The sequence below is a fragment of the Panulirus ornatus genome, chromosome 2 (assembly GCF_036320965.1).
Source record: "Panulirus ornatus isolate Po-2019 chromosome 2, ASM3632096v1, whole genome shotgun sequence".
Classification (NCBI taxonomy): Eukaryota; Metazoa; Arthropoda; class Malacostraca; order Decapoda; family Palinuridae; genus Panulirus; species Panulirus ornatus.
Window position 1 is genome coordinate 81284767 of NC_092225.1, and position 25623 is coordinate 81310389.

The 25623-nt window shown below is 45.8% G+C and overlaps 1 protein-coding gene across 1 annotated transcript; it reads left to right on the plus strand.

Moving 5' to 3' along the window:
* Nucleotides 1–324: 324 nt before the first annotated feature.
* Nucleotides 325–903, plus strand: LOC139752308 (calcium-activated chloride channel regulator 1-like). The gene has a single exon (XM_071668305.1). The coding sequence runs from the start codon at nucleotides 325–327 to the stop codon at nucleotides 901–903; it is 579 nt and encodes a 192-aa protein (XP_071524406.1).
* Nucleotides 904–25623: the final 24720 nt, after the last annotated feature.

Consider the following 25623-nt stretch of genomic DNA (forward strand, 5'->3'; position numbering starts at 1 on the left):
GGGCCATTTCTTTCGTCTGTTTCCTTGCGCTACCTCGCAAACGCGGGAGACAGCGACAAAGTATAAAAAAAAAAAAAAAAAAAAATATATATATATATATATATATATATATATATATATATATATATATATATATATATATATATATATATATATATATATTTTTTTTTTTTTTTTTTTTTTTTTTTTTTTTTTTTTGCCGCTGTCTCCCGCGTTTGCGAGGAAGCGCAAGGAAACAGACGAAAGAAATGGCCCAACCCACCCCCATACACATGTATATACATACGTCCACACACGCAAATATACATACCTACACAGTTTTCCATGGTTTACCCTGGCTTATATATTCACTTCACTCCTGAGTACCTCACAGATCAATCCCAAGCTGCTTGGTGGGGACCACGGGGTAAGGTGCTACTACAGGAATGGGCCAAGCTGAGGTGGGGAGTGTTTGATGAATTGGGTTATCCTGGCGATGAAAGCTTCCCCCTCTTCTATATCTGGAATGATAACAGTGGAGCATCCGGAGGTGGGACTATTCTTCCCACCTACTGTGCCAACACGCCAGTAGAAGGACGTCGTATAGACAAGACTGAGAGAAGTGTATGTAGATTGACATCCCAAGGAATACCTGACGAAAACTGCCGTTTTCTGCCACTCAAAGACCAGGATGCAACATCCTCACTTATGTCATACCCACTTATCTTCAGCGATTCAGTTGTAGATTTTTGTAGTGAACCAAACAGTGATCACCCGCATAATTCTGTGGCTCCAACAAAGCAAAATCTCTTCTGTGGCGGCCGCTCTGTGTGGGAGGTCATGATGCAACACAAGGACTTTGCAAATGACGTCCTCAACATGTCATTGCATAGGGCTGCTAAACTGAACTTCCCCAGAAGCTGAACTAGTTGACACTGGAACATCAAAATCTAGGAATGTACAGCCAACACAGAAAATTTTTACTGCAGAGCTTTGTTTTGTGATGCTACTACGTTTGTGAATCAAGAACCATTGCAACACAAACCTCGCCAGGTGGTAGAGTGTCCCGCAGTGTATCGAGACAGACTTCCCCAGAACTTTTTTAAAGGGGAAGTAAATGTTTATAGTTGTGTTACTGGAGTGATAGTTTTCATACATGGTGCTTTGACAAGAAAATAGTGAAATTGGAAAAAATGTAGCTTAGACATTGAAGCTTATTGATACAGTGGTTAAATTGATGAGAACTGCTATTGACGTTTGTGTAAATAAATTATGCATTTCCTTTTTCCATAGCCAGAGGTTGAACCATTATGTGACATCCATTTTTTCATTTCATTTCAAGCTAGAAGTTTCAGTTTTCTAAATTGTTTCTTACATTTTTCATATGTTTATATATGTATATGTGTGTGTGTGTGTGTGTGTGTGTGTGTGTGTGTATGTGCGTATGTATGTGTATGTATATGTGTATATATATATATATATATATATATATATATATATATATATATATATATATATATATATATATATATATATATGTATTATCCCGGGGGATAGGGGTGAAAGAATACTTCCCACGCATTCCTCGCGTGTCGTAGAAGGCGACTAGAGGGGACGGGAGCGGGGGGCCAGAAATCCTCCCCTCCTTGTATTTTTTTAACTTTCTAAAATGGGAAACAGAAGAAGGGGTCACGCGGGGAGTGCTCATCCTCCTCGAAGGCTCAGATTGGGGTGCCTAAATGTGTGTGGATGTAACCAAGATGTGAAAAAAGGAGAGATAGGTAGTATGTTTGAGGAAAGGAACCTGGATATATATATATATATATATATATATATATATATATATATATATATATATATATATATATATATACACGTATATCCCTAGGGATAGGGAAGAAAGAATACTTCTCACGTATTCCCTGCGTGTCGTAAAAGGCGACTAAAAGGAGAGGGAGCAGGGACTGGAAATCCTCCATTCCAGTTTTTACTTTTCTAAAGGTAGGAAAAGAGAAAGGGGCCAAGTGAGGATTTTCCCTCTTAGGGTCAGTCCTCTGTTCTTAACGCTACCTCGCTTAGCGGGAAATGGCGTATATATATATATATATATATATATATATATATATATTTTTTTTTTTGTCGCTGTCTCCCGCGTTTGCGAGGTAGCGCAAGGAAACAGACGAAAGAAATGGCCCAACCCACCCCCATACACATGTATATACATACGTCCACACACGCAAATATACATACCTACACAGCTTTCCATGGTTTACCCCAGACGCCTCACATGCCTTGATTCAATCCACTGACAGCACGTCAACCCTGGTATACCACATCGCTCCAATTCACTCTATTCCTTGCCCTCCTTTCACCCTCCTGCATGTTCAGGCCCCGATCACACAAAATCTTTTTCACTCCATCTTTCCACCTCCAATTTGGTCTCCCTCTTCTCCTCGTTCCCTCCACCTCCGACACATATATTCTCTTGGTCAATCTTTCCTCACTCATTCTCTCCATGTGCCCAAACCATTTCAAAACACCCTCTTCTGCTCTCTCAACCACGCTCTTTTTATTTCCACACATCTCTCTTACCCTTACGTTACTTACTCGATCAAACCACCTCACACCACATATTGTCCTCAAACATCTCATTTCCAGCATATCCATCCTCCTGCGCACAACTCTATCCATAGCCCACGTCTCGCAACCATATATATATATATGTATATGTATATATATATATATATATATATATATATATATATATATATATATATATATATATATATATATATATTTTTTTTTTTTAACTATTCGCCATTTCCCGCGTTAACGAGGTAGCGTTAAGAACAGAGGACTGGGCCTTTTTTGGAATATCCTCACCTGGCCCCCTCTGTTCCTTCTTTTGGAAAATAAAAAGAAAAAAAAACAAAAAAAACGAGAGGGGAGGATTTCCAGCCCCCCGCTCCCTCCCCTTTTAGTCGCCTTCTACGACACGCAGGGAATACGTGGGAATATATAAATAGTTGTCATTATATATATATATTTGTCATTTATTATTACTTTTAATTCAGGATTTATCAGTCCCTTGTTGATGCTTTCAATTTGACTAAAAATTCTCTTCTAGTTCTCAGGTAAATTATCGATTAGCTAGTCAGAATGCAGAGCACGGCCAGAACCCACCTCAAGTAGAAACCATTCATATAATTCTTGTTAGGTTTCGTGACTCTTGTCACATTCTCAAGTGTGAGGACAATACGGCATGGTCTAGGTTTATGGACAGAATTCACGGATAAAACGAAAAATCATTGACCAATGGGAGATGAATGCGGTAGACGGCGCCTCCCTTGTCTGACCAATGAAAGGTCGCCGCTATGGGTCAGCGGGGCGTCCTGCCACGTAACGTCATTAGTTCTCGTCCCACTGTCGCTTGGACAGGTCAGATGTCGAGCGCTAGGTAACACCAGACGATCAACAGTCTGCAGGTTCATACCCTTGGATCTCGCCCTGATGTAGAGGACCTTGAGTACATGAAGGCGTTTTAGTAGTAGATGGTGAAAGTCTGTTTCCCCGGTCGTCGTTGTTCGTATTCTCTGGTTTCTCTTGATTACGCCCTTGATCACACGTTCATCTGAATTGGACATGAAGGCCACACAATAAGACAGACGACGAACAAGACAAAACCCCCAAATCAGACAGTGCCCCCTGACCCCATATGCCCTTACTATAAGGCCTTCATGTCCACTTCACGTCCATATAGTGGCACCAGGGGAGGAAACATAGTGGCACCAGGGGAGGAAACATAGTGGCACCAGGGGAGGAAACGTAGTAGGACCTGGGGAGGAAACATAGTGGCACCAGGGGAGGAAACGTAGTGGCATTAGGGGAGGAAACGTAGTGGCATTAGGGGAGGAACATAGCGATACCAGGAAACATAGTGGCGCTTGGTGTGGAAACATAGTAGCAACAGGGTAGGTGATATAGTAACAGCAGGGGAGGGAACATAGTAGCAACAGGGTAGGTGATATAGTAACAGCAGGGGAGGGAACATAGTAGCAACAGGGTAGGTGATATAGTAACAGCAGGGGAGGGAACATAGTAGCAACAGGGTAGGGGATATAGTAACAGCAGGGGAGGGAACATAGTAGCAACAGGGTAGGTGATATAGTAACAGCAGGGGAGGGAACATAGTAGCAACAGGGGAGGGGATATAGTAACAGCAGGGGAGGGAACATAGTAGCAACAGGGGAGGGGATATAGTAACAGCAGGGGAGGGAACATAGTAGCAACAGGGGAGGTGATATAGTAACAGCAGGGGAGGAAACATAGTAGCAACAGGGTAGGGGATATAGTAACAGCAGGGGAGGGAACATAGTAGCAACAGGGTAGGTGATATAGTAACAGCAGGGGAGGGAACATAGTAGCAACAGGGTAGGGGATATAGTAACAGCAGGGGAGGGAACATAGTAGCAACAGGGTAGGGGATATAGTAACAGCAGGGGAGGGAACATAGTAGCAACAGGGGAGGTGATATAGTAACAGCAGGGGAGGAAACATAGTAGCAACAGGGTAGGGGATATAGTAACAGCAGGGGAGGGAACAAAATGGCACGTGGGGGAGGGAGAACATAGCGACACATCAGTTACTGCAAACCCACCATACAGCCTGGAGACTCGTTCAGTAATTACCATAAACCAGTTACCTGCTGAACCAGTAAACAGAATGCAGCAACAGCAGCTGTAGCAATACAACAGGTTACAGATAAACAAAAATACAACAGATCATAACAAAAAAATTAAAAAAAAGAACCAGCTCTCTGGTGGTCGAGGGTGAGAGGGTAGCGTATATATCTCCCCCCCCCCGGGGGAGGACCCCCCATCCAACATGGCCTGCATTTTTTTTTTTTTTTTTTTTTTTTTTTTTTAAACCAGGATTGTGATGGATTTTTTTTTTTTTGAGCAGCAGGGGAACGAGGGACGCTTGGCTGAATTTCGGAATGGGATTTTTCTGGTTATATCTGTTTGGTTAAATGTGACTGAATATATCGCGTAAAGTTTACGGAATGACATATGTTTAAACTATTCGAAATTAACGAAATGAAATTAGTGAAGTCCAAGTTATTGTGTCATTCTCCACGTTAAGGGTGTCTGGCGTTCCCTGCTCAAGATAGAAACTTTGTGTATAAAATAAAACGTCTAAAAACACTTTATTTCGTAACTTTGGCAAACATGAAAGAAGCCCAATGAATTCTTTGAAAGATTCCCAAGTGCCGGACGTATAATGCTGAATTCACTTCAGAAATATTCCTGTATTTTCATGAAAAAAAAAAATCATGGTGTCTTGGTTAGCGTTGCTGACCATGACGCATTCACGGGCCGCTCAGGTTCGAATCCCGGTCGTGACAGCTGGTCCACAGTTAATGCATCTGTTCATCATCCCTTGAGGGATAGTCAGTGAAATGAATACCTGACGAGAGAGAGAGAGAGAGAGAGAGAGAGAGAGAGAGCTGTACTTCAGTGAATGAAAAAGAAGAAAGAAATTCTTACACCAGTCACCTGTGCACACTTAAGTCTTTTCTTTCATTTCAAACGTATTCCTTCACCTGTCCTGTCTCCTCTTCCCTCCCCTCTTGCCATCCTATCCCCCCGCCCTCCCCCCCACCCCCGGGAAAAAAAAGAGGGAGGGTTGCCCAAACATGGCATGTAAACATTTCTTTTTTTCCCAGAGAGAGAGAGAGAGAGAGAGAGAGAGAGAGAGAGAGAGAGAGAGAGAGAGAGAGAGAGCGTCCTAGGGTAACGGAGGGGTTAGGTAAGGTGAGGTTAGGTGAGGTGAGGTCACTTCAGGTTAGGTTAAGTTGGACAACGTGATCTAGGGTTAGGTAAGAACAGATTAGACTAGATTAGGATAGAGGTAAGGTTAGGATAGAGGTAAGGTTAGGATAGAGGTAATGTTAGGTTGAGGTAAGGTTAGGATAGAGGTAAGGTTAGTTTGAGGTAAGGTTAGGATAGAGGTAAGGTTAGGTTGAGGTAAGGTTAGGATAGAGGTAAGGTTAGGTTGAGGTAAGGTTAGGTTAGTAGTTAGGTAAGGTTAGCTTAGGTGAAATTACGTTGAGTTACGAAAGGTCAGGTTGGGTTCATATGGGTAAGGTTAGGTTAAGTAAGGTCTGTTGAAATTAACTTAGGTAAGGTCAAGTTAGCTTAGGTGATGTCTTTCTAAATTTCGACTTATTATATACACTATAAAAGGCAAACTCTGCCACTATCAAGATCCTGGTTGTTTAGGTATTTAACAGCTTAAAAGAGTTAAGAAAAAAAAAAGGCAATTCAACGTCTATTAAATAGGCTAAAATAGGCAACATAAAGGGTAGAATAGGTATTGATCTTTTTACTTAAAGAAATATGATGATACAGATATCATGCACTATATCATAACACTATCTGTACAATGAATGATACCTAACTAATCAATTTATCGTAAATTACAGATAGCTCATTTTCAATATTTTTCTCAATTTCATCTTGGCTGCTCTCAGAGAGAAAACGGAAAAAAACATTGCATTTACAGGTTTTACCAAAGTATAGCAATTTAATACCAGCTTGTCAAATTCTGTCATCTTGACAGTCTTTCCTCTGTTGGAAAATACATGAAACCGATGGCAGCGTTTTGCACATATTGAAAAAACAGAAATTCTCTGAACGGAAGCTCCATTTCCTGTTAAAGAAAACGTGACCAAAACAAAACTTCATTCACTGGTTTCGGATTGTAACATATTTCATCATCAAAAGCTCACAATTTACACTTTGTCCCCTTCTAAATTATATAGAAGAAAATAAGCGATTATTTATGTTACCATACAGTGAAAACTTTGCACTTCTGAGACCATAAACTTCATTTTTTTTTTAAAAGAAAACGTGAACAAAACAAAGATACATTTACTAGTTATTAGGTTTAGAAGAGATGATAGACAGTTTATTTGGGATGTGAATTTGAACGGAGAAAATTTGGAGGAATTGGAGTGATTTTGATATCTGGGAATGGACATACGGCATATGGAAGCATGGCGGTGGAAATTAGTCATAGGGTGGGTGAGGGAGCAAAGGTTCTGGAGGCATTGAAAAATGTGTGAAAAGAGAAGTTGTTACCTGGGATGGCGAAAATGGGTATGTTTGAAGGTACATTAGTCCCAGCGGTACTGTACTGATGCGCGGCATTGGCTTTAGGTGTGTGGAGGAGGTTTCCCGTGTTAGCGAGGGAGCGTCGGGAACAGATCGAGAAAGACCACATTCGCCCCCTATCCACGTCCAGGCCCCGCAGACCTTTCCATGGGGCACTTCATATGCTCTAGTTCAGTCCATTGACAGCGCGTCGACCCGTGTATAAATCATCGTTCCTATTCATTCTATCCTGTGCATGTTCAGGCGCCCATCACTCAATATCTTTTGCACTCCATCCTTCCATCGCCAATTTGGTTTCCCCCTTTTCTCGTTGCTTCCTCAACTTCTGACATACATCCTCTTTGTTAACCCCTCCTCACTCATTCTCTTCATATATCCAGAGCAGTTCAGTACACCATCTTCGACTCTCTCAACCACGTTCTTTGTATTACCACACGTCTCTCTTATCTTTTCTTTACTTACTCGTTCAAACCACCTCACACCACATAATGTCCTCAAATATTTCATTTCTAACACATCCACCTTCGTCCTCACTCCCTTGTCTACAATATCCTCAAACATACCCATTCTGTCCTCAGATCCATAAATGCCAAATCCTTTTGTTTCTCGGAGTATTTCTCACATACATTCTTTAATCACATGAACCACACATTCTCTACCACACATCCTCACTGTCTCTCCCCAGTCTGATGCTCTGTCCATACCTTCACCCTCTCAATCACTACCCTCCCACACAACTTACCGTGGACGCTCAACTAACAACATGCACCTCTGTAGTTGAAACACTCACCTTTATCCCCCATTGCCCTCATACAATGGCTCTATACATGCATTACGCCAATCCTCAGGCACCTCAACCTGATCCATGTATATATATATATATATATATATATATATATATATATATATATATATATATATATATATGTATGTATATATATATATGCATGCATAATTCAGACCAACATGACTACAAACTGGTTGATGATAGCAAGCTACGATGGAGAGAGAGAGAGAGAGAGAGTAACAAACTGCATCGCTTCTGCCAGCGAGTGGCCGCCGACCCAAAAATGAATCATTGATGAAAATGACCAACATTATATCCTGCGTCATGGACCCGACGCCACCGCTCCGAAAACAATCATTCACCCGCTGAAACATTCGTTCATTTGTCGAGCTATTATTGAGGTTCACAGAAATGCGTCATAAAGAACATGACGAACTTCGTTTGGCGGCCGGAAGCCAAAATTTGGCCGGAGGAAAATTTTAGCGAGCGAGATTTATTTTCCTCTTTCCCTCTATGTTATTTTGGACGTTTCGGAGCTGTTATTCTCACCGGGTGAGGAGGAGGATGATGCTATAATAAGCATGTTACCCCATCGTGTCATTATTATGTTGGTAGTTAACGTCGATGTCTTTGTACACGGTTGAACTATAATGAGTGAATATAAGCTATTTAAAACGAAGAAATATGTTCGTATTTCTTTTTTTTTTCGTATTGTTTTGTGTTCTTGGTACTTCGTGGTACCTAATATACCTTGCAGCTGTTTATGCGGGCCACGCAGCGCCCAGGAAGCTGACCGCGTCCACCGGACGGAACCACAGGTCATAAAGTGTGTTGATGTTCGTTTCTCTGTGGACAATGAATAGTGAGTGTGTTCATTGTGGTAGCTGCATTATGAACAAGAGGGGGAAGGGGCATGTCTTGTGACGACACGGTGTTTCTCACGTTCGAGTGACGTGTGGTGACCGGAGTACAGTCGAGACAAGTAACTCTGATGTGTCTAGGGAGTGTAGTTTCCCAGGGTTGAACGTCTGGCAGGGTTTTAGGTTAAGACTGGGGTCAGGAGGGCTGTTGTTCTGTGCTCGTTGAGTCATGTCGGTGTGTTTGTATTTGTCATTGTTGTGTTTGTGGTTGGGGGGGGGGGGGGGGGAAGTAGGGTTTGTGTGTGTTGGGGGGGGGGGGGAAGGATTTGTGAATATACATTTGCAAACTGTGGGGTAGAAGGAGATGTTTTATTTCTACTTTATGATATAAACTGATGTATAATTTTTATAGATTAATGGCAGGAGTGTTTTCAGATATTTCGTTATATCTTTTCCAGCGTAAAATGTGATCATCAGTTGGATACAAATGCTCACTTGCTTTACACTCGTTGGATTTCCTGGATTTTGCGCGCCAGGGACTTGTTGATCGCTGTTTATTTAGTGCGCTGGCAGTGTCCTGGTAAATGGTGTAATGACGGACGATTCCGTTTTCTGTTTGTGAGGTTTTCCCTTTTGCTGGCATATTAATTATATGCGAACGCGTGTGTGTGTGATTACTATTTTGTGAGTTACGGTGAAGAGAATTTCACCCTCGTGTTGCCTCATCTCTAAACCTTTTAAATGTTTATATGGACCATGTATTTACTCCTGTATGTGTAAATACACACACACACACACACACACACACACACACACTAAGCCAGGTACTCATATCTCAACCACCACCATCTGTGATTCGAATCGATGAATGTTCGACATCAGGCGGGCCCGTGCTGCCTCATAGTCGGTAACGCTAAACCAGTACCTTATTGAAGGCCATGAGAGAGAGGACTAAATATATATATATATATATATATATATATATATATATATATATATATATATATATATATATATATATATATATATAAAGAATCTGGGGTTGAATGCAGGTAGATGAACATGTTCATAAATGTACGTAGGAAGGATGTGGGCACACACACACACACACACACACACACACACACACACACACACACACACACACACACGTACACTGACAACGCAGCAAAATTCCAAATATAAACCACATCCAATTTGCGTGTAAGATTAAAGGTGACTTGCCACCCGTGCGGCCGCCCACAGAACTGTGCCTCTTGCCCTGCTGGCCGAGGCTTTACTGTGACCCCCATAGGACTGTGCCTCTCGTCCTGGTCGCTGTGGCTTGATGGTGACCCCTCACAGATCTGTGCCCCTTGCCATAGTCGCTGTGGCTTGACTGTGACCCACACAGATCTGTGCCTCTTACTACGGCCGCTGTGGCTTTGCTGTGACCTTCACAGATCTGTGGCTCTTGCCGTACAATTGGCACAGACATCTATAGCTATACCTTCCATCAATGAAGCCGAGGATGTACAGAATTCCTCTGTAGAACCAGAGCAAGACGTGTCGGGTCGGAGCTGGGAAGGGATAGGCCAGCGCCCGAACATGATCCCTAAACAAAGGTCAACGTACTTGACCTGGCGTGACCCCGGGACCTCTCACGCGGCAGATGGCAAGCGGTGACCTTGCCAGGGTCACCCAGGTGACCTTCGGACACCGACGTGAGTTGTGTAGGGTGGTGGCCAGGATGTCTCTGTCTTGTGTGACAAGTTTCGTTGTCGTCTTGCCTCAGTTTTATCCAGGGGAGATAAAATGTGTGTGTGTGTGTGTGTGTGTGTGTGTGTGTGTGTGTGTGTGTGTGTCTTACCTAATTGTCCATTACCCGGAAGGGGTCTTACACTCGTGGGGCGCCATCTATTGTACAGTCTCTACCATCAAGAAGACTTTTAAAATCTTCGTTGAGCGGCCGGTGTTCGCCTTGCTTGCACCGTACCCACCACCCTCCGTGATCCGTAACACTGAGCCTGTATCGCTCTACATCCTCCCTGACCAATCAAGTGTCTCACCCTCTGGTAACCCTGGGTCTGTGCCTCGCGGAGAACTGGTTACTGCCAACATCATCCAATTAGAAGTTTAAAAGTTGTTATCAGGAACTGGGTCACTTTTAACATAAAACTGGTTTGAAAACTTAAAGGTTGTGATCACGTCATTCCTTACTCTTCTTTCTTCCGTCGTAGACAAATTTAATGGCCTGTCACTTCTCACTATAACTATACTTAAATCTGGTACCATACTTAATCCTCTGTACTTTCTCTTAGTTCTTTGTGCTTCTTTAAGTGAGTTGACCAAAACGCTTTTGGGGAGTTCATCAGCATACAGTCCACATGCCGTTCTTTTTTTTTTTTTTTTTTTGGTCCAATACTGAGCTCACTTTCTCTTAGAAATCTGGAATCTTTGTTACGCACGACCGTCCTCTCCCAGGATCTGTCGCGTAGTTTCATCCATTTGTTTTCGATTATCTTTCCTAGTGTTTTACAGACAGCATTCGTCAGAGTGACCAGTCAGTAGTTCAGCTCAGTTGATCTATCTTCTTTCTTAAAGATTGGCACGACGTTTGCTCAGCCCCACCCTCGTGACACTACATCTTCTGCGTCCATACTGAACACTATTGTAAGTAGGCTGTCAAGTGTATCTGACCTACACTTTTTCAGCAAATACAAAGCGAATTCATCACGACTGTACGCCTTATACAGACCAAGGCTCTGTAGTAGTCTGGTACTGTATCTTGTCGTATTTCCAGTGTTTTCCACAACGGTTTCCCTGCCACTTCTCGTTGGTGTTGAGCCTATAATGTCTTCCTTTGTGTAAACAATTGGCATCTTATCATTTAATCCCTCAAGTATCTTTCTACAATCCTCCACAATACGTCCCGCTGAATCCCTTAACCTGATTAGCTGCCTTTTAACCGCTGATTTACTTTTCGTGTACGAATTCATGGGCCAGTTATAGAGTTCGTGCTGTCTTGTCCACAAAGATTTTTTTTTTTTTCGCAGTGTCTCTCTTCTTCCATACATAGTTTCCTACAGTAATCGCTGCTTTGTCTTACACCTTCCTGGTGCTGGATGGCTAATGTTAGCGCTGCCTGTATACTCGCCATAGCGCATCCCTGGCCTGTTTTTGCTTTATGACATTTTGATTATATTTCAATTCTATTACGTTTCCCTTCTGACCTTCCTTTCTCGTTTGCACGCTGGAGAGGCTCCCGTGTTCCTTCGCTGGAGAGTTGAACGAGCCGTCCATGTAATGGTGATTAGAGTAATGGCTGTGGGACTTCACCCTCCAATTTATGTTCTCACACAAGAAAAAAAAGTTTTTGATTCTGTTTAATTCTCACGTTCTTATCTTTTCATTGAGTCTCTCTCTCTCTCTCTCTCTCTCTCTCTCTCTCTCTCTCTCTCTCTCTCTCTCTCTCTCTCTCTCTCTCTCTCTCGTCTTCTTGTCTTCATCAGCCAAGGTGTATGAGCCCCTCTGAGTCCAGTGTGCTCTGTGATGTATGTGATTATCATTCGTGATTAATTTTTGTGTTACGGGAAGGGAGAGATTTACACTTGTGTTGCCCCGTCTCTTAACCTTGTATTTACACACACACACACACACACACACACACACACACACACACATACACATACACACACACCAACCTAAGGCAGGTACCCCTTTACGAGGATGAGCAGCTAAGTTGACTGTGGGCCGACTGACACGCCCAGGATTCGAACTACAGCTGGCCTGTGATTGAGTCAGGGTTCCCATGTTCCCTATTCCTCCACCTACCATCCCTGAGCTGGTGTCGAGACTGGGAGACTCACAGACCCAGAAGTCGATCATAAGTCTCGAGTCCTCGAGCGGGACTTGTTTCTACGGTGGCCTCTGACTCTCAGGCGAGACCGGGAGTGTAATCACCCTCCATACAGGCGAGGACAAGGTGGACTAAGTCCAAACTTTTCCACCGAAATCAAATTTAACCCCACCACAGGGCGAACTGACCCTCAAGACACGTGGCTGCAAGACGCAGGCTCGCATGACGCCCGACCAGGGGCATGTCAGTGTTGGTCAAGTGGAGCGACACACGTAACAAACTGACGTATGATGAGGGGAAATAAAGACGTAATCAAGTGATAGATGAAAGTTTGAGGCGAGTTAGCCCGGGTAATCTCTTCTCTGAAGTACACGGCCAGGGAACAAACCCAGGCGCTCCCTTCCACGAACTGGAACGCTTTGAACACGACAACGGCACGACCCCGTGAGCAGGGGTGGTGGCACGACCCCTTGAAGACGACGGCGGCACGACCCTTGAATATGATAGCGCGGCCTTTGATCTGACCTTTTAGAGCTGGGCATAAGATTACGCTATCATACGCAAGGGTCTGCGTCGTCGTGCTCAAGGGTCGTACCGTCGTGCTCAAGGGTCATACCGTCATGCTTAAGGGTCGTACCGTCGTGCTCAAGGGTCGTATCTTCGTGCTCAAGGGTCGTACCGTCGTGCTCAAGGGTCGTATCGTCGTGCTCAAGGGTCGTACCGTCGTGCTCAAGGGTCGTACCGTCGTGCTCAAGGGCTCAACAAAGGCCCGTTGTATGCTAGACTACAGCAGTGTACACACCAGATCCACCAGCTGGCCACGCACGGTCCTGTGAAACAAGTGAACAAGCTCCCCGTAGTGACGTTGCGCCCGGTGATAGATCGAGCTGGAAGATAGATATATAATATCGTGGATGAATAGGGCATACACTAGCTTGATAGGACATATACCAGATAGATAGGGCTTTAAAAAAACGAGCTGAATAGGACATACTCTAGATAGAGAGGGCATATACTACATGAACAGGATATACGCTTGATGAATAAGACATATACTATGTGGATAGGACATACACTAGATGGATAGTACGTATACTAGATGGATAGGACGTATACTAGATGGATAGGACGTATACTAGATGGATAGGACGTATACTAGATGGATAGGACATATACTAGATGGATAGGACATATACTAGATGGATAGGACGTATACTAGATGGATAGGACATATACTAGATGGATAGGACGTATACTAGATGGATAGGACATATACTAGATGGATAGGACATACACTAGATGGATAGGACGTATACTAGATGATTATCATATATACCAGATGGATAGGACATATATTAATAATAAATAAGACACCTCTTCAGAGAGTTCCCAGACTTAGGAAGTTCTGTGACCCAACTGGATTCCATATGATGAGAGGGAAGGAAGGAAGGATGAATGAAGCGAGAGGAGGATGAAAGCAGTGCTCAGAACGCTGGGAGGGGAGGGGAGGGGAGGGAGGGGGGTGAATGAAGTCTATGACATAGCATTTAATGTGACGATTCACCGTGTCAGTATTGATTGATTTTAATCTTCTTAATGTTTGTGTATGATACGTTTGGTCTGTGGTGTTTACTAGACATATGTCGTGTTCAGGGTCAGTATACTAGTTCATTTTCTATTGATTTTTTTTTCGGTTCAGTTCTCTAGAGGAAAACGATATGTACGTTACACAGTTAACACACAAGGTAGTTTACTGGTTGACCTGAACCTTATTGCTGTCATGTGCTTGACCTGACCTGACCTGAGTTGTTGCATGCTGCTAGAATAACCTCACTGCTATGACCTGACTTGGTCTGGCCTGACCTGCTGCATTCTGCTAGAATAACCTCACCGCTATAACCTGCTTGACCTGACTTGACCTGACCTGAGTTGTTGCATTCTGCTAGAATAACCTCCTGCTATAACCTGAACTGACCTGACTTGACCTGACCTGAGATGATGCATTCTGCTAGAATAACCTCAGTGCTATGACCTGAACTGACCTGACTTGACCTGACCTGAGATGTTGCATTCTGCTAGAATAACCTCACTGCTATAACCTGACCTGACCTGACTTGACCTGACCTGAGATGTTGCATTCTGCTAGAATAACCTCAGTGCTATGACCTGCTTGACCTGACCTGACCTGACCTGCTGCAGTCAGCTTGAATAACCTCGCTGCTTCAGTATGGTGGACCTGACTCCAGCACTGGTGCAGGTACCTCTCCCGCAGTGAATACGCTCGTCAGCGTCTCACATGTGATTTACCTTTCCCGATGCATAAATTTCTGGGGAGTTGGGGGGGGGGAGGGGGGAAGGAAGGGGGGAGGGGGGAAGGAAGGGGGGAGGGGGGCGTTTGTATGAATTTCCAAATTTTTTTTTCATAAATTTTTTTTTTTTTTACCAGTAATTCATCTTTTATGCTACATGAGTAAAATTGATCAAATTTATCAATTTACGTTTAACAGGCAATATATAAAGTATTGATCATTTTATTTTCTGTAATCGTGGGTTTTATATAGAAAATGGACAGGAGGAAAAGTGATGAGTTATATAGAAAATGGACAAGGGAGAAAATGTGAGGATTTTTATGTTAATTTTTTTTTCTAAACTATTTTCTCGATTTCTCTAAAAAATTTAAGAGCAGAAATTTGACTGGGTTCGAACCCGGAACACAGTGAAAAGCCAGTTGGGTATGACGGTGTTGCGTTTGCCGCTAGGCGGAGTTTGTACTGTGACGTCACTGGGCGCGTTCGCGTACTGGGTCTGGATTCGACCCTTCCACACGTTCTTTTAGTGACGTCATCGGTGAAAGAGGGGGGAGGGGGAGGGGAGGGGAGGCGTTACGTTCTGATAGTGGATTCTGATAGTACGTTCCCCCCCCCTCAACGCTGTATTCATAACAAGCGAAAGTTCTTAATTGGCGCGGTATTTTAACACTGGCCACGGGGTCGCGTCTCAACCCCCACCCGTACCCCCAACACCTCCCCACCCAACCCTGTCTCTCCCCCCCCCCCCTCCTTTTTCACCGCGAGGGGCGTAAATCTGGGAGGAGAGGAGTGCAGGTCCGACCTTAAGGACAGGTCGTCTTCCCGGGGAGTTCAGGAAAACTGGATGGGAAAATGTGAGCGATGATGAAGCCACCCCAACCCCCCCCACACACACACCCCCTCCACCTTGATTTACCCTCCCCCCTTTCCCCTCCCCCTCCACCCCCCCATCTTGATTTACCCTCCCTCTTCCCCCTCCCCCCTCCACCTTGATTTACCCTCCCTCTTCCCCCTCCCCCCCTCCACCTTGATTTACCCTCCCTCTTCCCCCTCCCCCCTCCACCTTGATTTACCCTCCCCCTTCCCCCTTCCCCCTCCCCTCCACCCCCCAACCTTGATTTACCCTCCCCCTCCTCCTCCTCCCTGTGGCTCGGTACATATCTGGGCCTCACCATCGGCCGACGGGCTGATAATGGGTCGTGACACCACCTCATCCTGCTGTTCACCGGGCCCCCCTTGTGAACACGACGGTACGACCCTTGAGCACGAAGGTACGACCCTTGAGCACGAAGGTACGACCCTTGAGCACGAAGGTACGACCCTTGAACACGACGGTAAGGCCCTTGAGCAAGACGTTACGACCCTCGAGCAGTTCAAGTACAGCCCTTGGGTATGATGGCCTGGCCTTTGACCTGAACCAAAAGGGTCCATCATACCCAGAGGTCGAACCGTCGTGCTGAAGGGTCGTACCGTCGTGCTCAGGGGTCGAACCGTCGTATTCAGGGGTCGTACTGTCGTGCTCTGGGGTCGTACCGTCGTGATCAAACGTTGTACCGCAGTGTTCAGTGGTCGCCTCGTCTATGCACCGTCCTGCTAGAGAAGTGTACCTTTGTGCTCAACCATCGTACCTAACCTCAGGTCCTGAGTGGCGCTGAGGACAGTCAGGTCAGGTGGGCTCAGGTCCTGAGTGGCGCTGAGGACAGTCAGGTCTGGTGGGCTCAGGTCCAGAGTGGCGCTGAGGACAGTCAGGTCATGTGGGCTCAGGTCCAGAGTAGCGCTGAGGACAGTCAGGTCTCTGCTCCGATCGGGAATCGCTCTTGTCATTGATCCAGTGAACAGTCATCCATGAGCCTTACTGGCCATCCTGTCATCCATGAGCCTTACTGGCCATCCTGTCATCCATGAGCCTTACTGGCCATCCTGTCATCCATGAGCCTTACTGGTCATCGTGTCATCCATGAGCCTTACTGGCCATCCTGTCATCCATGAGCCTTACTGGTCATCGTGTCATCCATGAGCCTTACTGGTCATCGTGTCATCCATGAGCCTTACTGGCCATCCTGTCATCCATATGTTACCAGGACCATCACCTGGTACCCATGCGCTGGCTGGGCGCATCAAGAAAGACCCCATTACTGCTTATTGATGCTTCCAGAGGAGGGATCTCTCTCTCTCTCTCTCTCTCTCTCTCTCTCTCTCTCTCTCTCTCTCTCTCTCTCTCTCTCTCTCTCTCCATGCCTGGACTTCCATAACCGACAAGAGATCAGTTTCTCGCAATCAGAAGTACCCGGAGAGAAGGTGGCAGTAGCCAGCGATCAGTGTGAACACACTGAACTCGGATCAAGAGGGAGGGGAGTAGTGGGGCGTGTGACGTGAACAGCGACACTGGGTGGTGGGGGAAGTAGTGTTGTATAGCCCTTCCCTCTGGGGCAGGATCTTATGTTGTGCGATCCAAGACGGTATCGGTTCGAGACCTGGGGTGTCGTCGAGGGGGATAATAGGTGAGTTTTATTACGATTTTGTAAAGGATTGACGTGTCTTTTATTTTCTTGTATCGTAAAAAAAGAAAAAAGAAGATGATATCGTTCTCTTCAGACGGTGAGGGTTTTGCGAGGAACGTACCTCACTGCCACAACAAAGGGCGACGGGTACCAAGTTCTTCCGTGTAAATTTAGAGAAATGTGTTGCTCGGGAGAGTGACCTACTTCTCCAGAATCCTTCCCCCGGCACAGGCCAGGATGCATGACGGCCCGCTGGGGAGGGGTGCATGGTGGTTCTCTGGGATGCATGACTGTCGTCTAGCTTGCACAACTTTCCTCTGGGGTGCGTGATGGGACGGCACTCTAGGGTGCGTGATAGCCCTCTCGGGTGCATGACAAGCCTTAGGGTTGATGACGGTCCTTTAAGGTGCATGACAGTCTACTGGAAGGCATGACAGTCCTCTGGGGTGCATGACAATCCTCTGTGGTGCATGACAGTCCTCAGGGTTCCTGCCAGTCATTTTGGGATGGATGTGTCTGTCCTTTGGCGAAGGGGATTGGGGGGGAGGGTGGTTGGAGGGAGGGAGAGCATGACGGTCTTCCTGCATGCATGGCTGTTGCCTCGGGTGCATGACGGAGTAGGAGGAGGTAAGAGTCTGCAGTCAATATAAATGTCAGATGTTCCGTCATTTGCCTAGCGTGGTGCCTCCGGCCGTACCATCACGGGCGGCGTCCAGTGAATCAGTGTTGGTATGAGGAATTAAAGTGGCAGGCCGACGACGGAACCCCAGCCAGAGGTCGGCCGCCAGCCGCAGCCCTCACCAGGGGTCGTTACCAGCAGCCCCGAGCGAGCAAGGGCCGTCATCGGAACCTTGAACTGTGAGGGAGGGGTCGGTCGCCACCAGGAAGTCTTAAGCAGGAGCCCTAAGCAGCAGGGATCGTTAGTAGGAGCCCTGAGTAGGGATAGCGCAGCAGGAAACCTGATTACGGACAGTGCAGCGGGAACCCTGTGCAGGGGATGTTGCCAGGAGCCCTTGACACGAACCCTATGCAAGGGGGTCGATAGTAGGGGCCCTAGACACGAGCCCTGTGCAGGGGGTCGTTACCAAGAGCCCTGAGCAGAGACGGTCAGCAGGAAGCAAGCATTAAGCCCTCAGCGGGGACTCTAAACAGACCCGTGAGCAGGAGCTGTGCTGGCTGGTGGGATAATCCCGATATAAGCTGGTGACGATGGCAGAGGGACCACGTTGTAGGGGTCGCCGTGTGTGCGGGATGCAAATAGACGACCTGAAGTGACCTCTGGAGACAGAGGTTGGCCGGCGACGCCGTAGGAGACCCCCGGGTGTCGAACCCCGGGCAAGGCCACGTGGGCGACCGTTATTGAAATGGAGTGATGGGGACGCGTGTAGCACGTCGGCCGGATACAGCGGCCTGTTTGTGGCCGCAGGAATTGGGTTTACTAAACGGGGGCTAGAGGGACGTCAGAGTCGGGCGCCCTTGGACGCGACAAGTGACGTGAGGACTTGCCGCAGGCTGGACAGGCTGAAGGGGCACTACAGACGCACCTGGCATATTCATTAGGGCACGACACGTGACAGGAAGTGGGGCCTCCACCAATCACATCTCGATATGTTTCCCTGGCGCTCTGAGGCCTGATTGGTCAGTGCAGCCAACCTGGGAAATGTATATCTTAAGTAAAGTTCACACGAAGTGTTTCGTACTGACTTGTCGTAATATCTGCTACGAAACACATTCATGTCTTACTTTATAGAACAGTATCTAAATGCTGGCGTGCCTGGGGACGGTTCGTGAATTTGGCGATGCAAATGAGTTGAAAGTCGTTTGCTGTATTGCCAGAACGAGCATTTACCTGGACGAATCTCGCCTTTGACAGTTATAACCTTTCATTCGTTTTTGGCAAACGCTTACAGAAAGCATAATTGATACCTTTATCTGGGGGATGATAATGCTGTTAAATGTTTTATCTATGAGAGTCATACATGAGAAAGGCAACCCTCAGAAAACCTGGTGGTGTATGAAGATGTTGTCTACAGAGGGAATGCGACCTGAATGTTTGACCTACATAGACGGAGACGTGATGCTGGCAGATCAGGAAAAGCGTCAGCACAACCAGGGACATCCACAGGGATGTCATCGAAGTCTGAGAGAAGAGCAGCTAAGTCAGCCGATCAAAGGACTTCACTCACTCGCGACCTTGTGTGCAGAAAACCTGTCTACGCCAAGCTGTCGCATGATTCTTCATGATTATAAATGACTCTTGCCTCTGTGTACCTCCCTCTCTTGAGGCAATCACCTGTGAGGGCCTCAGGTTGGGTAGCTCGTTAAAAAAGCGCACCCAGGCATCGCTTTGGCCTTCAAGTGGGGGATCGAACTGGAAGGAACGAATGTCTGGTTTTTCTTGGAAAGTCTCCCTTAGTTTGCCAGTGGAATGATTTGCTTCACTAAGTGAATTAGGAAGTTACTGAAGACGGGAGACGAGAGGAAAAAGTCGAGCCAGCCATTGTTTCTGTTCTTCACAGATATTCACACTTGTTTTATGGTGGTATTTGCACATGGTTGTACTTACACTTGCCTGATGTATTGACGTGTTTTACGAAGGCACTTACACATTTCTGAGATGATGTGAAGCATCACATTCTTCACTTTGCTACGATGCACGTATCTGGTTTACTGACAGATGGTAAGATATCGAAACTGATTTACAAACGCCTATTAAGGCGCCAGAGCTCTCATTACAAAGCAATATTTACGTCAGCTCCTCGTGATTTACAACCTACTCCTCTTCATTTACAAGTCAGAGATACGACTTTCCTTGACCTAACGCCCAACACATCGTCTGGTACTCTTAATTTACAAAAACATTCCACAGTTTCCCCTTGATTTACAAACCACTGTGCTAAGACCACGTCCAAAGAGGATGAAGTCGGTGTCTTCAACACGCTTAGTACTGAGGTCATGGAGATCCTCAGCTGGCGAGTGTCTCCAACACACTCAGGTGCTGGAGATCCTCAGCTGGCGAGTGTCTCCAACACACTCAGGTGCTGGAGATCCTCAGCTGGCGAGTGTCTCCAACACACTCAGGTGCTGGAGATCCTCAGCTGGCGAGTGTCTCCAACACACCCAGGTGCTGGAGATCCTCAGCTGGCGAGTGTCCTCAGTATATACTCAACGCACAGTGTGTACGGATGTATCTACGTCATCACTTCTGTACCGTGTTTTTCCACATTACAGATGTCTGTCTGTACCGCCTGTGTGTCTGTCTGTGCCATTATACCTACACCAATATCTCTCTCCCTCCCTTGTGTTCACCAGTATCCCCGCACACCACCATGTCAGCACTAGCGGGCCCTATACGACTATGTGCCTTCCGCAACACTGGATACACACGTATACAACTGTATGGTCACGTTGCCCTTCCTTATGTGACTCCAGTATTGCTGTGAACATCTTGTGGCTCTGGGTTCAGACTCAATATATTCTCACTTCTTAGTTTCGGAATGAAATTGATGGAAATACTCTCACCAACTTCCATTTCAGCCCTGTTCACTTCCCACAACTTCCAGAAGTTCACAGCCAAACTCGCGGACCACGAACAAAGAATTTTATCATAGAGTAAAAAAAGAAAAGAATTTAAATTGCTTATGTGATCGTTTGTGCACAGCTGGCAGTTAATAGTAAAGAACAGTTGTTTATTCATTTACACCTATATTTATCATTACATTTTCCCGTCGTCTTAATCTTCTTAATCAAATCTGTCCATTTTCTCCTCGTATGATATGAATTCTCGGTAAACACAATTTCCAGGCCATACTTGGCATCAGCCACGAATATAGCGGGTTGAATCCCTCCTCAGCCTCACCTCCAAACACCTCACTACGCTACAATTTGCCTCAATAAAGAAGTACAATATTAGCAGGAGCCACTCTGGTATCTCCTCCCTTACCCTTACATGTCCCACAGGTCTGATGAGCCTGGATGCCATCTGTATCTTCTCCGGAACATGACAGTCTTCCCCTGGCCGCTCCAGCATATCTGCTCCTCTGTCTGTGTCTTCACCGCTGGGTCTGATCATCCTCGTGTGCACCGTTATGTCTCTACCACTATGTCACCAGTATGTGTGTGCCATTATATCTGTACCATTATGTCTTTACCACTGCGTCTGCGCCAGGCTGTGCCACCGTGTCATCAACACTACGTCGCAGCGCCACTGTGTCATGCCATCAGAGAGGGACTGGAGTGCCTATCACCTCCTTTATACTCTGTGTTTACTGCGACGTTATGACCCTAACGTGACGCCACGGGAAGGACTGTTTCCATCTGGGTGATGTTTAAGATTATATTAACACTTACAGGGAGCGAAAAGTTCGTCTTTAGAGTCTCGCGAATCTCTTCCCTTTACGAACTCACTTCGACACCTGACTTCGTGGATGTAGTCTGTCTCCTTTAGGATATCTGTGTTGCATCTACAGTCCCTGTACAATGCATCTACTACTTTGCCTAACGAGTAAAGTATAAAATTAATACTAGGCCACTTGCCGAGGGCCAAAATGTGGCCAGAAATCAATTTCCGTTCCACCATCTTCGTAAATACTTTCCAATTATAGGTCCAACAGCTATTAGTCCTGGCCAATTTCCTGTTAAAGTTCCACGAGACTTCTTACAGCATTTGATTTTAAATACCCGCTAAGAGTTTATATGAATGTGACGAAAGAGAAATCTTGACTCCCCAAAGCCACGTTGTGACTAATAACAACACAACAGGATACAATCTTCGATATATTTTCACATTAAAAAATCTCTTCAGGTAATAAATCCAGAAAATTTCCATGAAGGTCTGGAGAAAATGGGGGTTTGTCCTGAGTCAGACAGAATATGACAGATATCACATAACACGTAACGTTAGTATTTGTATTTCACAAGTTTTTTATATATCAGAAAAGCCATATGAAGACGATATGGTGTTTAACACTATCCAGGTAACAGGAACACTTCCTGAAATGACTGAAACGAAACTTGAATTACTCACAAAACAAGACAATGAATGCAAAAACATGACCGGACATCAGTTAACAGATATGATCAGGAGACTAGTTAATTTACGCACAATTTAATTAACGGTTAATTAACAGAACCATCGGACAAAATTGAAACAAATATTGAGATATTCTGTTCACAGTTTTGTGAAAATTATTCAACGTCGCTCTCTCTTCATTGTCTACGTCAGTTTCTGTTACTTCAACTACATGACGCAGATCACCACAGTGACTCAAGCTACACACGTCGGTTTACCTCAGATTGTGACAAGTTACTGGGATATCCTCTGGTCACACGCTTGTCACACTTGCAGCATTCATGTACCTTGTGGACCAGGGTCGCCTGCCATCCTGTGTGTAAGTGAGTTCGGTGCTATTGGCAAGCTTTCCCTCATGGTGATGGGGCCAAAAGGGTCGACTGTGGTGTCTTGAAGCATCTTCTCTTGATGCAGACTCTCTTCAGTTACCCCTGGTGAGGTACAAGACGCATCGCTGACCCAGGAGCAACAGCTTGCAGAAGGATTTCTCCAGAGTAGCGAGTGTAGTTCTCTGCTAACTCGAAACCATCACTCACTTGGATCCAGACATCACCGAAGCAAAAGCAGTTGACTTTTATCTCGTCCTTGCCATAGATGGTCCCCGGCACAGACAGTCAGTTAAGATGAGAATGTTAGTCACAGTTTTACACAAACTCTGGGGGTTGACATATTACCAATCCTCGCTTCCTTTTTCTCATTCTGGTCAAAACGTTGATCGTTACTTTGATGGAGTGGCTGTGATGAATGGCCTTGGCGTCAACATGAGTGTCTGGACGTTCAGTGATAGTGTTCCTGTGTGAGCCAGACGGTACAGCACGGCCGGGGTAACAGAGCAGCCATGTGTCTGCTTCATCTTGATCACAGTGCAGCTCAGGGACATGTTGTGGGCTACTGGCGCTACCTTCCATGTGGAATATACGACACTGCATTCTCATCTGTGACAAAGATGCTAGATGTCCCATTGATGTTACTGTAACTGACAGCCTTTCAGCGTCGTCTCAAAAACTGACCAAAGCTTCTGTGTTACATCCATGAGAGGATTCTTTCTCCATTGCTCATATTTTTTTTGGTCCTTCCCTTAGATATGAGCCTCTAGGGATCCACTGGTGGCACGACTTCCTCTCTCTTTTCATTTTTGATGATGCACCAGACGAAGCCGCGCCCGATACAACTGAACTATCCAGCAACAGCCACAGTACTGACAAGAACCATATCATCTAACTCGCGAAATATAGCAGGAAGAGGCCTGATAGCCCGGACGGTAGCCATACCATCAGTCAGCTGAGCACCATCTGAGGGACAGATGTGACGAAACTATATGTGTTTTGCTTCCGTTTTTCTGTCGATGAAGGAACACAGACTTCGTTGTTGTTATTGTTGTTGTTTTTGTTGTTGCTGAGCCATCTACACAGTCCAGTGGTTGAGCCATCAGCGTAGGCCAGTAGTTGAGCCATCTACACAGGCCATTGGTTGCGCCATCTGCACAGGCCAGTGGTTGAGCCATCTGCACAGGCCAGTGGTTGAGCCATCTGCACAGGCCAGTGGTTGAGCCATCTGCACAGGCCAGTGGTTGAGCCATCTGCATAGACCAGTGTTTGAGCCATCTAGACAGTCCAGTGATTGAGCCATCTACACAGACCAGTGGGAATGAACTTGCCCCCAGCAAGTACGACAAGATGTCTATTAGACCAACAAAGGTCTATCACTCCCGATCATCATGTTCTCCTCGAGTCCAATCATCTTCCAGACTTTCACTAGATCACCAAATGTCTTCAGTCGAAACCTTTGAATGGGTGAAAACACTTTACTTTTCCTCTGTCTCTCTGTCTTTCCTGCATGATTGCATTCAGAATGTTCGTTCCTTTTTCTTGAGCATTTAGTAGATAATTGTCAACGTCATTCTTAACGTGAGCACCAGAGCTGGGAGTCATTATCTCGTCGTGGTCATCAAATGGGTGTGACCTCAGCCTTCACAACAGTTAGCATGGACTGAACATTCTCATTCCTGGTCGTTTGACATGTCTAACTGTAATACTCCAGTGGTTGTTGTGAGGCCAGCCATCTTTTCACACATCCTAGTCACTGCAGCTCACTCTAGCTGTGGAGGCCACCATCTCTGTACAGCTCCTCTGCTCTGTGTGATGCCCTATGAATCCACTTTCCTTTTAGAGTCACGATTCACTGTTTGCTCAGTGGCTTCATCACAGAAGATGGAAGAGCATGTATATCTCTCCCGGAGCTGGTCTGTCCATTCACCAGCTGTGTGATAGCTTGATGGCAGCCAGGATGATTGACTGGATGATTGGTCGATTTTGAGCCAGTATGTTGGAGTATCTCGAAGGATAAGAAGGTCCAGCTGAACGATATCTGTTGATCGACGACCAAGGTCTTGAATGGTGGATTTCTCCTACTTTCTCTCTTCTCTCTCTCTCTCTCTCTCTCTCTCTCTCTCTCTCTCTCTCTCTCTCTCTCTCTCTCTCTCTCTCTCTCTCTCTCTCTCTCTAAGATGTGAGCGGACGCTCGATGCATCGAAGAGCCATCGGAGTATTACTTCAACAGCTCTTTTAGCCTCCGCATCGTGTCTGGTACTCTGGTGGAGGTTCTAGAACGGCTCTGTGTTATACATGCTTCAAATCCTCATGCATCAGCTTGCGTGCCCGAATGCTCCACCTGTAGTGCTGATGACCAGTTATTCCACTGTGAACCGGTCCTTGAGCGACAACTCCAGATCTGGCTGAAATATCCTGAAGACCAGACTCTTTAAACGTGTTTCCAGTTATACTAAACGTGTTTCCAGTTATACCATGAGACGACAGTGTGTATGAGATTCTCTTAAGCAAACTACAGTTCTCTTAGGACTGAGAGACTCCTTCCATCTGACCTGCTGGCCTTGTACACATATGGTCTGGTCAGTTACAAGAAGAGCAGTGTTCAGTCAGTTTCAGTCTGCTCATGACGTTCAGGCACCTTTCGCTTGAGGCAGCCCTTTCTGTTGTCGAGGCATTCTGGAAGTAGCTAATAGGCAGACTTAGGTCGCGCAGCTGCCTGAAGTCACATACTGAAGCCTCGCCACCCTGGAATCTGGAACTTGTCGCCTTCCGAC

Coding starts and splice junctions, on each gene's coding strand:
- LOC139752308 (XM_071668305.1), top strand. CDS start 325: ATGGTTTACCCTGGCTTATATATTCACTTCACTCCTGAGTACCTCACA.